General features: G+C 46.4%; 1 protein-coding gene across 4 annotated transcripts; it reads left to right on the top strand.

Annotated features, from left to right (window-relative positions):
- The first annotated feature begins 3,532 nt into the window (after positions 1 to 3,532).
- On the top strand, positions 3,533 to 13,370 carry LOC117355268 (gastrula zinc finger protein xLCGF3.1-like). 4 transcript variants are annotated; one of them, XM_033933574.1, is made up of 5 exons: positions 3,533 to 3,657; positions 4,713 to 4,808; positions 5,069 to 5,158; positions 6,983 to 7,104; positions 10,850 to 13,370. In XM_033933574.1, exon 5 carries the CDS (start codon positions 10,909 to 10,911, stop codon positions 11,950 to 11,952), a length of 1,044 nt encoding a protein of 347 aa, XP_033789465.1. In that variant the 5' UTR covers positions 3,533 to 3,657; positions 4,713 to 4,808; positions 5,069 to 5,158; positions 6,983 to 7,104; positions 10,850 to 10,908; the 3' UTR covers positions 11,953 to 13,370. The 4 variants fall into 4 exon arrangements, with proteins under 4 accessions (XP_033789465.1, XP_033789464.1, XP_033789462.1 ...); XM_033933573.1 differs by having other exon boundaries at positions 10,847 to 13,370; XM_033933571.1 differs by lacking the exon at positions 6,983 to 7,104.
- The last annotated feature ends 1,338 nt before the right edge of the window (positions 13,371 to 14,708 follow it).

Raw genomic sequence — 14,708 nt, 5'->3', positions numbered from 1 at the left:
CTATGCTCTAGCATCTCTCTCTCTCTTCTCCTTTCCTTCCCACTCCACCCCATGGTCTAACATCTCTATCTCCTTCCCTTCTCTCCCCCATGCCCTGGCATCTTCCTCCCCCCCTCACCCCATATGCGTTGACATCTCTCCCCCCCATGGTAGCTCCTTTCCTTTCTCTCCCTCCCATAGTCTTGGCATCTCTTTCCTCTCCTCTCCCTTCCCTGGTCTTCCTTCTCCCCTCTCTCTCCCCAATTGGGTGCTGCTGTAGCATCATTTCTCTTCCCCTCCTTCCTCCCCAATTGGGTGCTGCAGCTGCAACATTTCTCTTCCCGTCCCCCATTGGGTGCCCTCTCTCTGTTCCATATGGCATCTTCCCTCTTTCTAAGTCCCTTCAATAAACTGTATATCCTGTGCCCTTTCTCTCCTTTGTACATGATTCATTTCAGTTTCACCCCGCTCCCCTATGCTCTAGCATCTCTCTCTCTTCTCCTTTCCTTCCCACTCCACCCCATGGTCTAACATCTCTATCTCCTTCCCTTCTCTCCCCCATGCCCTGGCATCTTCCTCCCCCCCTCACCCCATATGCGTTGACATCTCTCCCCCCCATGGTAGCTCCTTTCCTTTCTCTCCCTCCCATAGTCTTGGCATCTCTTTCCTCTCCTCTCCCTTCCCTGGTCTTCCTTCTCCCCTCTCTCTCCCCAATTGGGTGCTGCTGTAGCATCATTTCTCTTCCCCTCCTCCCTCCCCAATTGGGTGCTGCAGCTGCAACATTTCTCTTCCCCTCCCCCATTGGGTGCAGTAGTACTTCTCTTTTCCTCCCCAACTGGTTGCAGCAGCAGCATTTCTCTTCCCCCCCTAATTGGGTGCAGCAGCTTTTCTCTTCCCCCTCCCCCCAAAAAATGGGTGCAGCAGAACATTTCTCTTCCCCCTCCCCTCTCCATTGGGTGCAGCAGCAGCATTTCTCTTCGCATCCCTCCCATCTCACACAGCCGTCGGCAGAGTCGCTAGGCAAGTTGTAAGCTTCCTGCCATCGATGACCTATCTTCCATAGGTCAGCGACGGAGGGAAGCTTACCACTTGCTGCTCTTCCTTGCTTCGGGTCTTCCTCGTTGCCAGGCCCTGCCTTTGCGGAAACAGAAAGTAGGCAGGACCTGGCAGCGAGGAAGGCCCGAAGCATGGAAGAGCAGCAAGGCAAGTTTTAACTTCCATCCGTCGCTGACCTATCTCCCGCATTCTCCGGGGCTCTAATGGTACCACTGTACGTGCCGGCTTCCCTTCTGTTCCCCACCCCCCTCCCTGGGATGTAACTTCCGGTTTTGGAGGGAAGAGAAGGAAAGAGAAGGGAAGCCAGCACGGACAGTGGTACCGTTAGAGCCCCAGAGCACAGGTTCAAGTCGCTTGCTGCCGTTTTGGGGTTTTTTTTTAAAGTCAGGTGGGAACTTTTGGCGGTTGAACTTTCGGCGGCTCTTCAATGTTGAGCAGCGGTGGCAGCAGGATTTGCAGCAGATGACAGCCGGGCGCTCACATAAATAAGCCGAGCGCAGCGCCTGGCTAAAAAGGTGCTAACTTACACTGCAACTTATAATGAATATGTGCTCAGAGACATGGAGGCAAAAACAAGGGGCAAACCTCAAGAATGTCGCCTCACCACCCAATCATCGCATTTTAAAAAATTTCAGTTGATATCAAAAAGTATTCAATATGCTGTGTACTCACAGTCTACCACATTCTTCTAAAGTTAGAAGTTCCAAAAGGAACGTGGGTAGACTGTGGGTCCACAGCATATTGAATACTTTTTGATATCAACTGAAATATATTGAACTAGTCTTTAAGCCCGTTACATTAACGGGTGCTAGAATAGATGTGTCTGTCTGTCTTTGTTTCTTTATCTCTCTCTCCATGGCCCCTGTCTGTGTCCTTCTGTCTTCCCCCCCCTGGGGCAAAGCTGTCTGCCCCAAACACACCCCTCCCCCCAAAGCAGCCTCCTTTCCCTCTTCCTAACTGTCTCTCCATGGCCTTCTTCTGTCTTCCCCCCAGAGCAAAGCTGTTTGCCCCAAACACACCCCTCCCCCCAAAGCAGCCCCCTTTCCCTGTCTCTCCATGTCCCCTTCTGTCTTCTCCCCCAGAGCAAAGCTGTTTGCCCCAAGCACAACCCTCCCCCCAAAGCAGCCCCCTTTCCCTCTCCCTAACTGTCTCTCCATGGCCCTCTTCTGTCTTCCCCCCCAGAGCAAAGCTGTCTGTCCCCAGCACACTTTCCCCCCAAAGCAGCCCCCTTTCCCTCTCCCTATCTCTCCATGGCCCCTTCTGTCTCCCCCCAGCACACCCCTCCCCCCAAAGCAGCTCCCTTTCCCTTTCCCTCTCCCCCTGGCCCCCGGTATTGATCCGCTTCTTACCTTCCCTCCATCCCGGCGTCTTCTGGCCTGCTCCTCTTCAAAGCAGCCTGCGCTCATGGTGGCCGGCTTTAGCGAACCTCGCAGGCCACTCTCCGATTCGATAGCACGTTCCCTCTGACGCGATCCCGTGCGTCAGAGGGAACGTGCTACCCAGGTTGGAGAGCAGCCTGCGAGGTTTGCTAAAGCCGGCCACCATCGCAGGCTGCTCTTTAGAAGAGCATCAGCGGCGGCAGCGAGTGAGGGCAGGACAGGCTGCTCTGAAGAGGAGGTTCTGCGGCAGCGGCGAGTGAGGGCGGGAGGTGTGTTCCCTGCTGAGAACGCTGGCAGGGACAGAGCTTGCCTGGCCAAATGGTGAATGAGGGCAGGAGGAGGGGAGTGGTCAGAATGTTCCCTGCCACCGGGTTCTAAAATGGAACACGTCCACAGATCACACACCACGGCGGCAGGGAACACAAAACCCTAAGTGCACATGTGCGCTTATGGTTTTATTATATAGGATATGCGATGATTGGGTGGCAGGTGACATTCATGGGGTTCGCCCCTTGTTTTTGCCTCCATGTCTCTGAGCACGTGTTCCATTATAAGTTGATATGATTTCTAAAAGTAACATCTGAACACAGCAGAGTAATTTTATCTATAATTTTCAGGCACACAATTCACAGCTCCAGAGCAGGACTCAGCAAGAGAAACCAATCCCAGCCCAAATCTCCCTTTGATCTCTCTCCTTCCCCTCAGGAGGGTCCCAAAGTGCCTTTCAACAAGACCCAATAATAAAGAGTCAAAAGTCAAAAAAGAAACCCGCGAGAGCGGGAAAGCAGCGAAAAAATTTTTCCACAGCCTTTGAAAACGGGACCGCGCGCCCTACGTCGGGCGGGAAGGCACTCGGGCATGCGCGGTTCGGGCTGTGGCAAACTTTCTTAAAGATTTAAAGTGGTCCGTACTCCGTCGGTGACGTCACCCATTCGTGAGACTATGCTGCCTGCTTGTCCTGGGATTTGCTGTTGGGCAGTTGGGCACAGGATGACATCACAAAAGGGGGCGGTGATTGAAAGGGTTTTTTTTTTTCTTCTTGGCTCTTTCAGAGCTGATTGGTCAGACAGTTGCTGGGGTGGGAGAGAAGTGGAAGGTTCCACCCACTAACTCTGAGAGGGGGGGGGAAGAGGAGGAGGAGGATTTTCAGCTCCCGGCACTCATTGGTCAGACTGATCCTGGGGCGGGGACAGGAGTTGAAGAGGGAAGTGGAGACGACATTGCAGGGCTTTGCCTTCTTCAGGTAGGAAACGGGAAGCCCTGCAGCCATTCTCCTGCCCTGGCTCCTCCCGAGTCCCAGTGTGGTGGAGCAGTTCACATGGCAAGGGTTTCTTCTTGGCTCTTCCCCTTCTAGAGCTGATTAGTCAGACAGTTGCTGGGGTGGGAGAGAAGTGGAAAGTTCCACCCACTAACACTGGGAGGGGGAGGAGGAGGAGGAGGAGGATTTTCAGTTCCTGGCACTCATTGGTCAGACTGATCCTGGGGCGGGGACAGCAGTTGAAGAGGGAAATAATGATAAGGAGAATCATTGCAGGGCTTTGCCATCTTCAGGTAGGAAACGGGAAGCCCTGGCTGCAGCCATTCTCCTGCCCTGGCTCCTCCCGAGTCCCAGTGTGGTGGAGCAGCTCACATGGCAAGTGTTAAGGGTTTTTTCTTGGCTCTTCCCCTTCCAAAGCTGATTGGTCAGTCAGTTTCTGGTTCCTCCCACTAGCACTCATTGGTCAGACTGATCCTGGGGCGGGGACAGGAGTTGAAGCGGAGACGAGGAGAATCATTGCAGGGCTTTGCCTTCTTCAGGTAGGAAACGGACCCCTGCAGCCGTTCTCCTGCCCTGGCTCCTCCCGAATCCCAGTGTGGTGGAGCAGCTCACATGGCAAATGTCAAGGCTCGTTATCGTAGTAGTAGATTCAGGACTGGAGGCTTTTAATTGGACAAAGACCGATGACATCACAATGGAAGGGGCGGAGCTGGACGTTTCCTAGACTCCACCCTGCTGCTCAGTCTCCGCCCCCTTCTCGAAGGGGCGGAGCTTGTACAAGAGCTGAGTTCGGGATTTCCAGTCATGGGTCTTTCCCTTCCTTGCACGGGATCCGGGTAGGAAGTTTAAAACTGCTGTCCCCGCCCCAGGATCATTCTGACCAATGAGTGCGAGGAGCAGAAAATTCCCCCTTCTACCCTCAAAGAGCTAGTGGGCGGAACCTTCACCCCAGCAACTGTCTGACCAATCAGCTCTGAATGGGGAAAAGCCAGTTTCAAACCACGTCCCCTCTAGTGACGTTATCATTCTGTGCCCAACAGGAAACGAGTCTTGTCTTGAGCCGAAACTTCCGGTTCCCGATCACTGCAAGAGGCAAAGCCTGATCCTGGGAAATGGCTGCAGGAGCTTCTGCCCAGGTGGGTCTTGTTGAAAGGAGAGAGACCAACCCAGAAACCCTTCAGTGCCCAGAACCCTCCTCTGGGATTGAAATACTCTCTATCCACCCCAAAGCATCTCCCTCTGCCTCACTCAGCCCCAGCACTGGCAGCTCTTCTGAAACAGAACTACCCTGGGACTGTAAAATTAGATACTTGCAGTACATTTCCCTCCACCCCATCGGAGGCCTCTTTCTGGAAGTGCTGGAAGATGCTGAGTGTGTTTCTGGTTTCCGTTTCAGATGCAGGTGACATTTGAGGACGTCGCTGTCTCTTTCTCCTAGGAGGAATGGGAGTATTTAGATGAAGAGCAGAAGGAGCTCTACAGAGAGGTGATGAAGGAGTACTGTCAGACCCTGGATAAATTTACATGTTTATTAGCAGTAGTAGGCCATCATTATAAAGACAATTTTGATTATGTTTGTCTTGTGTGATGACCACAGATGAAACCGTGATGGCCTTGCTGTCCCGCAGTGGAAAATGACCCAGGGACAAATTTGTCCTGGCCATGTGATATCTATATCCATCCCTTCGAGTTCTGTCCCTGCTCCATCACTGCAAACTCTGTCTTCACCTGCACATAAGTGTTCAAGGCCTGTGCAGATGAAGACAGAGTTTGCAGAGATGGGACAGTGACAGATCCTGCAGGGACAGGGAATTTGTCCCCATGTCATTCTCTATCCAGCAATGAGATGGCTATAACAGGATAGTGCCATTCCACAGAAAGTTGAGAAAAGGTCTGTGTCAAATTGTAACAGGAAATGTTAGACAGAGTATAGGCTGTGGGCTGCTAAGCCCATACAGAGGAGTGTAGAACCCAGTCACCCAATTAGCACTGGATATCTGGGACAAAGTTAAGGATACACTAATTTAGATGACAATTGCTATTCTGGGCTGATGGCGCTTAGACAAAATCCAGAGTTTGTGCCTGAGATTATGTTTGGGGAATTTCACGGGTGGGAAGCAAAGGGATCAAATGACTACAAAACAGAGACCTCCGAGGAAATTTAGAATTTGAGGGAACATTATGATCTGGAAGCTGCTGGATTTATCCTCTTTTTACAAGTGAGTTGTTAGATACAGAGTGAGTCGTGAAGAGGGATATGTGCAGGAAGCCATTAAATGTGAGGAATTCATGGGAAAGGGAAGACGGAACAAAGGGGTCAAGAAACTATTAGTTACTCTAGAAAACTTATGTTACTCCAGTACAGCTTCAGAAATGGTATCAGAGGGAAGATGGAAGATGTTGGAGGGGCTGCGGAGGAAATGAGGATTTTTATCATTGGTGGTGGACGTTTACTAAGGTCTGCAAGTACTGGTCAGTCGTAGTTAAACAGGTACAAGAAATAGTGGGTGAAGTACTGGAGTTGGACCCGTGATTTGTCTATTGGGTGTGAAATGGGGCACAGACCGAGAAGACCAACTAAATATTGCAGATTATTATCTTGTGGTAACTTGAAGCAAGCTGGAAAGGGAACGAGTTCCCTGTTCAGGTGGGAGTGTTGAGGGAATGGGAGGAGATCTCATGGATGGCTAAAGTTGCAGCCGTGAGGCAACAGACTTTGTATAAGGATGAGAAATGATGGGGATTGTATGAGGAGTGGAAACAGGTGAAGCGAAAAGGAAACTTAAATTTATGTTGCAGCGTGGTTTCTTTCATGGAGTATTTAACAGAAGGCTAGGGGGGTGGAGAAATAGGAGGTCAAGAGCTCTTTCAAGACGAGTCATACAGCTGGACATTAGAAGAAACAGCACTGCCCAGTGGATTTCTATACACAGGCTGGATTGCCAGTGATCAGAATTGTGTGTGTGTGGGGGAGAGGTAATGTGTAGAGAGCCACGGTCTGCCATGTTTGAGAACAGAAGATAGGGAGTAATGCGGGAGGGTTTAGAGGATTAGTTGGGGGTTGAATTGTATTAGTAACTTAGAGACCCTTTGACTAAAGCTTAGCGTCCACTAAGAGTCATGTGACGCTTAGGTATAAAAAGAAACACTCGATTTTGCATGTGATAATTCTATCACGTGCGCTAAGCTTTAGTAAATGGGTCTCTTGTTTGTATTTATGAACTCTTTGTACACTGTTTGTGGTATAAAAATGTAAATTAAAATAGAAAAAAAATCCAGAAATGCCAAAAGTATCCGATACTCTGAACAGAAATCGGATAATTCCATGGGAATTGAAGGAAGGATTTTGCTCGTCCAGCTAAAACACAAGAGTTTGTGAAATTGGGAGAGAGAGACTGTCCAGAAGACGAGGCTTCTGGGAGTTTGGCTAAGGTAAGCTCAAACTTTTGTTGAATAATATGCGAACTATAGCAAGGACTGACCATAAAAGAAGTGGAGAGCATTTATGTTACAATCCCTGAGTCTGGGAGGAAACGGGCTCAGGTTATGTAAAAGAATCAACATAAGGTTGGGTGAGTGTGCGCAGAATTCCTGAAAAACCCAGCTGGAATCTGCCACACTTAGTTTTAGCTGTGTTTAATTTTAGTTTGTTAATGGTGGCCCAGGTGAAGATCAGATTCCAACAGAGATTATTCCTTGTATACTTACCTAAACGTAAACGTCTATGTCTGTTGAATGTCATTAAATCGAGGTAATGATAGTGGGGAATGACAAGGAACAGAGATATTTGGAAAAGAGGATGACATGGGGAAAAAAATCTGTCCCCGCCACTGCTCCGTCACCAGACCACCGTCCCCTTCGCCACCCCGTCCCTGCAGCATCCACCTTCCCTCTCGCCACCTCCCTTCCCTTTAGCGGCTCAAGAATCTCCCTCCTCTTTACCTTCGCTGCATAAAGAAACTTAAGGGAGGGAAGGCGTGCGGTCCCTTCTCTCCCTCCCTAACTCCGGCCAAATCTATCTCCCTCCTTCCCCCTTACCTTCGCGGCGCTTTAGAAAAGAATCTGAAGCCTGCCTGTGCCGCCCTGCAGTCGTGTGTGTGTGGGCGGAAGCTTCTTCTCTGACGCAACCGGAGGAGAAGCTTCCGCCCACACACCCGCGACTGCAGGGCGGCACAGGCAGGCTTTGCCGGTTTCAGTTTCTTTTTTAAAGCACCACAAAGGTAAGGGGGAGGGAGGGAGATAGATTTGGTCGGAGGTAGAGAGGGGGCCGTGTGTGATCAGCTCCATGGGGCGGTGGATGGCCTTGTCCCCGTGCCCGCAGTGAGCACTTTTCCCTCCCCCACTGTTTCGGCAGGCTACCTGCGGGTAACAGCCACCGTGTCATTCTCTAATTTGAAGTGTGTAACTGTGTGTTGGGGATTGAATTACCTGTCAAAAAGGTGATGGCGTTAGGGGTGTGGTTAGATTCTGCGCTGACAATGGGATATCAAATTTTGAAAACTATCCAGTTGCGCTAAACACAGTTACATATGTTGTATAGGTAAAAGCCAATGCTAATGCCATACGATTTTCATACTGTGGTGCAAGCTTTAATATTCACTAGATTAGATTATTGTAAATCGAAGAGTAGGTTTTGATGAATTCTGCAGCAAGATTGATCACGGGCATTTCATGGCAGGCCCATATTATGCCAATTTTGAAGCAGTTGCATTGGCTCCCTATACAGCAGAGAGTGCAATTTCAAGTGCTATCAATTGTACATCCGGTTTTGTATCATAAAGCCCCTGGATGTTTTCAAGGTTTGCTGAAGGTATGTTGTCCAGGAAGGAAATTAAGATCACAAACTGGCCTTAGATTATCTTTGGAAAGGGAGAGTAATGCGACACATGTAAGGGTTGGGAAGTCTCTGTTTTCTGGAACGCATTGACAGGTCGATTGTGCTTATTTAAGCCCAGAGATATTTTTTAAAAAAACAACAACTTTTGAAGACACAATTGTTTGTTGATGCATTCATGTGAATGATATGAATATGGTTAGTAATGGAAGAAGTAAGACTACTGCTGTTTTATAATCTCCGGCCTTGTTTACTTTGTATGTTGCGTGCAAACTGCCTACACTTTTAAGCGGTATATACATTTTTAAATAAATAAATAATCAACTTGCATTTGGGGTTTTTGCAAACTTTAGCCTTTTTAAAAACTGAGCATTTGATGATGACCTTTGCTAGAAATCAAAATCTGGGGGATTTCTTGTGTCGCACATCTAAGGAGAATTTAGATACAGTTCAAAGGATGGGGAATGGATATCGCCAATCTTGTCAACGTTGTACAGTTTGCAAAATCATGACTTAACACTCCGGTATTTATAGATCCCAATTCAAACAAAAGTTGTATGTTTTGTTCAAATACATCTTGTTAGTCTTGTCATGTAATCTATGTATTAGTTTGCCCTTGTGGATTATGTAATGTGGGACAAACCTCTCAGAGGTTAAGTATTAGAATGATTGAACACCGGAGTTGCTTGAGGACCGAGAAAATGTCAGCCCCATTGGTCACTCACAGCATAGAAAAGGGACATACTTTGACATGCTCAAATGCATGGTTGTGGAGAGGGAACATGTCAAAACGAGCAACAGTAGATTTTTTAATTAAACACTGTTTATTCCTGAAGTTTAAATTTAATGGTGGAGTGACATGCCTTTTTCTGATTGGGGCGGTTGAGAACATCTGTGTCGCTGAAGCTGAGCGACAAGCCGGATGGAATTTTGGAGATAATTTTCCCCTGAAGCAGCTTTTTAATAAGCGAAACAGAGAATACCTCTGTCAGGATTATGTTTTCAGCAAGAAGTGGCAACTGTGGCGTCGAGGGCAATTGATGAAGATTTCTGAGCGTGAAGGAAATGGCAGTTCCAGATAAGTGCTGCCATTTAAAAATCTGACTCCACGTTCCTTAGCATTGACTGAAGGGGACAACAAGTACGAGGGGGCATTCGGAGAAACTGAAGGGAGATAGGTTCAAAACAAATGCAAGGAAGTTTTTTTTCACCCAAAGGGTCGTGGACACTTGGAATGCGCTACCGGAGGAAGTGATCAGGCAGAGTACGGTACAGGGATTCAAACAGGGATTGGACGGATTCCTGAGGGATAAAGGGATCGTGGGATACTGAGAGAGGTACTGGGATGTAACACAGGTATAGAAAGCTAACCAGGTAATAAGTATAGAAACCCAACAGGTCGTGCATTTGCAAAACCGGAGGTTTAGGACTACGATGGGAAGATAGGACTTCAATGAGAAACCAAGGTGGCAAGGGAGCCCCTTCTGGTGATGCAGACAGGTCGTGACCTGTTTGGGCCGCCGCGGGAGCGGACTGCCGGGCAGGATGGACCTATGGTCTGACCCGGCGGAGGCACTGCTTATGTTCTTATGTTCTTATGACTCTCATTGTCCAGATTTAGCAATTAATATAACTGACACGTTTGGATAAGTTAAAGGCTTCACCTGAGTGTGTTTTGTAGCATGGAGATTTTTATGACCAGTGATGATATAAGCTCGTATGGTAATTTAACCGAACGAGCGTTTATATTGAGGTCTTTTTCTCCACATAGAAAATTAGGTTCTTTGTGCATCCTCGCCACATATGAGGGGTTGAGTTAGATTTCTGGGTGGTGCGTCCTTTTTATTTTGTATCTTGATTTAGATTTAAGGTGTGCTTTTCCTGAACAATATAGAACATTCAGAGGTGACATGACAGGTCTGCTCATAAATGCATTTAGGCACTCTCTTATAGACTATCACCTAAGAGCTATGACACGTAAGTACGAGGGACTGGTGTGCAAATAGGTAGGGCACGAGTGGGCTACAGCCTATTCCTGTACCTACATGCAAAACCTATAGATTACTGTCAGAGCACTCAGACTTTTGGCATCCGTGAGAGAATTGTCTCCCTTAACTCTATACACTGCCATTTCCAAGGAACAGCTCGCAAACGGCACTGTCTCGAGATAAATGCTTGAGAAAATGCTTTACAAATAGGAAACTGACCAATTCTCAAGCCACACATGGAAATTCCTGGTACAACATAACCTATCTTTCCTCATTCTACACCGATTATACTAGTATCTTAGAAACCACTCCTGTTTTCTAACTCATGGAAATACCTTCTGTTTCTATCCAGCAGATCATCAGATCCAACACGAATGGAAAAGAGAAAATAATCAAGGAGAAGATCCTGTAGAAATGGAACAAATCCAAACACAGTCAGAAAATGTCTGTGAGAATATTACCCAGAGAACTAAGAGGATTAACACTCAGAATTATAAGGAGGAATCAAAGAAACAAAGAGACCCTACAGAAGTCTCAAGGGATGGAGTCAGGAAGTGTGAGAGAAATGACAGGGATCTTGGTTCCATCCCGGAGGACCAGAGACACCTAGCAGAGGGACCCTTCCAAATTAAAAACAGTGATAAGAGGAAAGGAAAAAATCACAAAAAAGAACTTAAACTGCACAAAAGGGATAATAAAAATGTGAAACCATCTACCTCTTCTGAGTGTAATAAAAACACTCGGCTTTCAAGTCTAAAAAGTCACAAAATAATCCATACAGGGCACAAACCACATACATGTACTGAGTGTAAGAAAAGCTTCACTCGGCTTTCAAGTCTAAAAAGTCACAAAATAATCCACACAGGGCACAAACCACATACATGTACTGAGTGTAAGAAAAGCTTCACTCGGCTTTCAAGTCTAAAAAGTCACAAAATAATCCACACAGGGCACAAACCACATACATGTACTGAGTGTAAGAAAAGCTTCACTCGGCTTTCATATCTAAAAAGCCACCAAGTGATCCACACAGGTTACAAACCATATACATGTACTGAGTGTAAGAAAAGCTTCACTCGGCTTTCACATCTAAAATTTCACAAGAATATCCACATGGAAGACAAGCCGTACACATGTACTGAGTGTAATAAAAGCTTCCCTTGGGTTTCAACTCTAAAAAGGCACAAAATGATCCACACAGGACACAAACCATATACATGTAGTGAGTGTAAGCTAAGCTTCACTCAGCTTTCAAATCTAAAAAGCCACCAAGTGCTCCACACAGGGTACGAACCATTTATATGTACTGAGTGTAATAAATGCTTCAGTCGGCTTTCAAATCTAAAAAGCCACCAAGTGATCCACACAGAGTGCAAACCATTTCCATGTACTGAGTGTAAGAAAAGCTTCATTCGCCTTTCACATCTAAAACGACATGAAATGATCCACACAGGATAGAAACAATATACATGTTCTGAGTGTAATAAAAGCTTCACTTAGTTTTCAGCTCTAAAATTTCACAAGAAGATCCGCATGGGAGACAAACCATATACATGTACCAAGTATAATAAAAGCTTTACTCGAGAGGACTATTACTGGCGATTTGGTGTAGGAGGGACTGAGATTTACTTTGGGATCCCCGGGGTTCCATTTTTGTCTGGCTCTATTCTCTATTTTGCAACGTGCCAGCTTTGGACAGAAGCGTGACGTCACTGGGTCCTCCTCAGACCAGCTAAAAAGGACACTGTGGCTGCGGTGCGGCCTCAGGGTGTTGCCAAAGGGGCGTGCCCTGCCCCAGGGGAGCTACGAGGAGCCATTGCAATGGGAGCTAAGTGACTGTTTAAAAATTTTATTTTAGTTGTTTCTTTTTTTATTATTTTATGAATGGGATAACATTTTGGGCTCAATTTTTTCTACGATGGGAAAAAGAAAGATAAAACCTGTTAGCTCCACACCTTGTACAGGAGGCCCCATGAATCGCCATATGGCACCCTTAGTGGAGGGATCGGCTTCTAATAAGATAGCCCAACTATAAAACATTCAGGAAAGAACTGAAAACCATACTATTAAAGAAATTTGTCAAATGATCTAACCAAACCTGATCTGCATACTATAGCTATCGAGCTTGTAATCTCCCTGGGAACGCCCAGGCTAATTTCTTGTAAACTGCCAAGAACTGAAAGGTATTGGCGGGATAGAAGACACCAATGTAATGGAATATCCGATTCTGTCTCCGGGGCATCTCCGAGTCCCTTAGATAGGACTCCTCCTCCCCTTCCTAGTTTATCTTGTGATTTTGGTGCCAATTCGGCTCTCCAAGGTTCGGATGGTGAGGTATTGTCCTCAGATAATCAATTACTTTATGGGGTAATACCCAAACAATTAGTATTCAGGAAAGTTTATCTGAGGAAACCACACCTGCAAAGAACTCACAAGATATTTCCTTAAAAGATTTATGGGTACTGAATCTAAGAGTAGAGGGATTGTTAAAATCAGTTATCAGGCAAAATGCTGATTTCTCAAAGGAGGCAACAACTAAATTTGAGAATATTGATTCTAATTTGAGGATTTTAGATAAAAGAACAGTTAAACTTGAATCAAGTATCACCACATTACAAAACAATATCTTCTTCAGCTTTAAAAGATTCATATATTATCCATTCAAAATTTGAGACTATGGGAAATCAACATTGTGCTAGGAATCTGCGCCTGGTGAACTTTCCTATTACCCATCTTTTATCTCCTGAGATATTAGTACGGAAGACTGGGCAAACTGCAGCTCTATACCCTAGAGGAGCGCAGGGAAAGGGGTGACATGATTGAGACATTTAAGTACGTCACGGGTCGTGTCGAGGTGGAAAACGATATATTCTTTCCCAAGGACCCTCGGTCACAAGGGGGCACCCGCTCAAACTCAGAGGAGGGAAATTTAGTGGTGACACCAGGAAGTATTTCTTCACAGAAAGGGTGGTGGATCACTGGAACAGACTTCCGGTGCAGGTGATCAAGGCCACCAGCGTGCTCGACTTTAAGAATAAATGGGACATCCATGTGGGATCTCTACGAGGGTCGAGTTAAGGAACTAGGTCATTAGCACTCAGACTTAATGGGGTGGGTCAATAGAGTGGGCAGAATTGATGGGCTGTGGCCCTTTTCTGCCGTCATCTTTCTATGTTTCTATGAAGTACTTTAGAGAAATATTGGGTTTACCAGGTGCAGATGTCCACACACCATTCATTCACCCGCTAACCAAAAATGTCAAACGAAGAAAAATGTATGACAACCTTCTGGCCACCAGAGCAGCAAAACTGGATAGACAGTTCACCGATCTGCTATTTTCGAATACAGACTACAAAACCTTCAAAAAAGAAACAAAAAAACCTACTCTTCAAACACAGATCCTCCCAAGCATCACCTCCGTTACTATCTACTTCTTCGCAAATCAAAAATGTTCAAACCACTCCTTATGTATCTCCTAATATCTTGACAATTGTATGTAATCCACCTTGAACCGCAAGGTAATGGCGGAATAGAAATCACTAATGTAATGTAATATATTCCCCCCAAAGGAAAAAAAAAAATTACGTCTGAAGAAGTAGATCAGTTAGAATCTGTAGATATAGACTTAACAGCATTTTTTGGAGGATTCAAAGAATACTATTTCTACTCGTTCCACTCTTTTGTTAACGTCGGATAAAGGAGTCATAATGAGAACTTATTTTAAAAATAAAACAGCAACATTCTGTGGTGATACAATCCTTATTTTTTCTCCACACGGGGGTCCTTTTACAAAGGCACGGTAGCGGTTTAACGCACGGAATACCGCACGTTAAACCGCCTGCCGCGCTAATACTTAACGTCTCCATTGAGGCGTTAGGATTTTAGGCTGCCGCGGGGGTTAGCGCGTGATGAAATGTCCGATGCGCTAACCCCCGTAGCGCGCCTTGATAAAAGGAGCCCACAATTAAGGAGACAGGCTTTTTTGCAATTGAAATCCAGGGTAATAGAAACATAGAAATAGACGGCAGATAAGGGCCACGGCCCATCTAGTCTGCCCACCCTAATGACCCTCCCCTACCTTTCTCTGTGAATAGATCCCACGTGTCTATCCCATTTGGCCTTAAAATCAGGCACGCTGCTGGCCTCAATCACCTGTAGTGGAAGACTATTCCAGCGATCAACCACTCTTTCAGTGAAAAAGAATTTCCTGGTGT

The sequence above is a fragment of the Geotrypetes seraphini genome, chromosome 2 (genome assembly GCF_902459505.1).
Source record: "Geotrypetes seraphini chromosome 2, aGeoSer1.1, whole genome shotgun sequence".
NCBI classification, from domain to species: Eukaryota; Metazoa; Chordata; class Amphibia; order Gymnophiona; family Dermophiidae; genus Geotrypetes; species Geotrypetes seraphini.
The sequence above is the reverse complement of the archived record's forward strand: the minus strand, read 5'-3'. Positions and strand labels throughout refer to the sequence as shown.

Bases quoted from the DNA above. Each gene is read 5' to 3' on its own strand.
- LOC117355268 (XM_033933571.1), top strand. From the start codon at position 10,909: ATGGAACAAATCCAAACACAGTCAGAAAATGTCTGTGAGAATATTACC.